The sequence below is a fragment of the Onychomys torridus genome, chromosome X (assembly GCF_903995425.1).
Source record: "Onychomys torridus chromosome X, mOncTor1.1, whole genome shotgun sequence".
Lineage (NCBI taxonomy): Eukaryota > Metazoa > Chordata > Mammalia > Rodentia > Cricetidae > Onychomys > Onychomys torridus.
The window spans coordinates 18,481,652-18,484,143 of NC_050466.1; the positions used below are offsets into that span (position 1 = coordinate 18,481,652).

General features: G+C 46.3%; 1 protein-coding gene across 1 annotated transcript; it reads left to right on the forward strand.

Annotated features, from left to right (window-relative positions):
• The first annotated feature begins 201 nt into the window (after positions 1–201).
• LOC118574031 (thymosin beta-10-like) lies at positions 202–414 on the forward strand. The gene has a single exon (XM_036174627.1). It carries the CDS (start codon positions 202–204, stop codon positions 412–414), a length of 213 nt encoding a protein of 70 aa, XP_036030520.1.
• Positions 415–2,492: the final 2,078 nt, after the last annotated feature.

Below are 2,492 nucleotides of genomic sequence, written 5' to 3' on the forward strand. Positions count from 1 at the left end.
TACAGAATGAGAAAAGAACTTCACTGACCCCACATCTGACAGTGGGCTGATATTTAGAATGTATGAAGAACTCAAGAAATTAGACATCAAAATGCCCAACCATCCAATTAAGAAATGGCCTATAGAGTCTCTTGCTGCAGCAAGGCGAGTGGGAGCACCTGGATTGCGAGCTCAGAATAATACTCTACGGGTTGTAAGTAAATGGCAGACAAGCCAGACGTGGGGGAAATCACCAGCTTCAATAAGGCCAAGCTGAAGAAAATCGAGAAGCAGGAGAAGAACTCCCTGCTGACCAAAGAGACCATTGAACAAGAAAAGAGGAGTGAAATTTCCAAAAATCTTAGACTGGAGGATTCCCCCACCCCCCCCCACCCCACCCCACCCAACACTGTCATCTCTGAGACCCCCTTGTGATGCGGAGGAAGAGCCACAAGCTCCACTGTGAACCCAGGCACTCCGTGGGACTCTGAAGGGGGGCCCCTCACTAATCGGACTGCCAAATTTCACCAGTTTTCCCTGGGATATTATAGAAACTTATTTGTATAATTGATGAAAATAAAACACAGCTTGTGACATGGCTTTTCTATATTTCTTTCAGAAGGACTTTAAAGCCTTGAGAAAGGTCCTGGCTTCTGCCCCAACCCTGGCCCTGACAAGCATTCCTAAGTCATTCCACTTGTATGTGAGTGAGGCCAGAGACATTGCCCAGGGGATCCTCACCCAAAGCATGGCACACTTAAAAAGAACAGTAACATATCTGTCCAAGAGACTTGACCTAGTCACAGCTGGATGACTGGCATGTATAAGGGGCACAGCTGCCACCACCTTGATGGTAAAAGAAACTGACAAATTGACTTTGTCACAAACTGTTCCTGACAGCTCCACACTGTTGGTACCCTCTTGAGGGGAGCACCTGAGATGTCTAACCCCAGGTGACTGAATACCAACCACTGCTTCTGGATCAATTCTGTATTTTATCAGCCCTCAACCATGCCAGTCTTCTGACAGTTCAGAACCCCACAGAGCCTCTGCATGACTATCTTGTGGTGACTGATCCAATCCAGTATATTGGACCTGACCAGACTAACTTCCTGTTAACAATACCAGACAAGGTATTGTTCACAGATGGAAGTTGTTTCATCCAAAATAGAATCAGGTTTGCAGGGGGAGTGGTGGAAACCCAAGGTAAGTCTATCTGAGCACAATCTTTAAGCAGGAGAACCTCAGCTCAGACTCTAGAGCTTTTAGCTTTGACTCAACCACTCCACCAGGGAAAAGACAAGGCTATCACCACATATGCAGACAGCCAATATGCTTTTACCACAGTCAAAGTCCATGCGGCTCAGTACAGTCAAAGTGAATTGCTAACCTCAGCAGGGAAAGAAGTAAAATATAGAGAAGAAATCAGCACTATTGGAAGCTTTCTGGTTGCTCAAGAGGTTGGCCATTGTCCATTGCAAAGAACAGAAGAAAGTGGGGCTCCTCAGAAGCCAGAGGCAACAGAGCAGCTACCCAGGAAGTGGCCTTAGAACCAATGGGGCCTCTCTCCTGGTAGCCTAGATTATTGGACCACCCACCATGCACCCTGGGGCAATATTAACTGGGTTAAATAAGAACTGGCCAAGTGATAAACAAAGATGTTGGATGCTGCTGGACCACAGAGCCAACTTTCCCAAGAGTCTGGGAAAAGTGACTGGTTACAGAGCTCCACCAAGGTGTGTTTCTAGAAGACACAACCACTGGTCAACTCTTCAGACTCACATTTGAAAACCTTGATTAAACATACCACGTTTAGATGTGCCACCTGTGCTCAGGTAAACTCCAATGGATCTGGGCTTGAGGAAGTGGGCCTGGAGAACGTTGGGAGTTGGATTTTACTGAAATTTAGCCTATGACTTTTAGCTATAAATATTTGCTGGTGCTTTTAGACACCTTCCAAGGATGCATGGAGGCATACCCCACCCAAACAGAATCTGTTCCAGTAATTACTAGGAAACTTCTTCAGGAAATAATTCCCAGGTTTGGACTGTCCCTAGCTTTGGTGTCTAGCAATGTCTAGGCCTTCACAGGCAAAATGTCTCAAAATCCTACCCTAGCTCAAATAAACAAAATTCCCTCTCAAATTGCCTTGGAACTGCTAACACTACTCACAGGAGGCCTGCACAGAGCTGGGATATTGTCACTTATAGGGTTAGAGAAACAAGGCCAATTCAGACAAATCATTCAGATATCTTGGCATCCCTTGCTTCCATGGAGTTGAGTGATGGGGGAAGCTGCTGTCTCCTATGGACGTCTTGCCCTCTTAAGTTTTCTGGGCTCAGGACAAGGCAATCCTCTCAAGGAATCCTCTAGAGTTGAGTAATCCCTCACTCTTCCTCTCCATCTGGGGGAAAACCCCTCTTCTTTCTTTCAGCTTCTCCCACCTGGGCCTGGTATTACTGAAGCTTACACCTCTTGGTGTTAGGATGCCAGTACTCAGGGGCCTGCTATTT

Coding starts and splice junctions, on each gene's coding strand:
- LOC118574031 (XM_036174627.1), top strand. CDS start 202: ATGGCAGACAAGCCAGACGTGGGGGAAATCACCAGCTTCAATAAGGCC.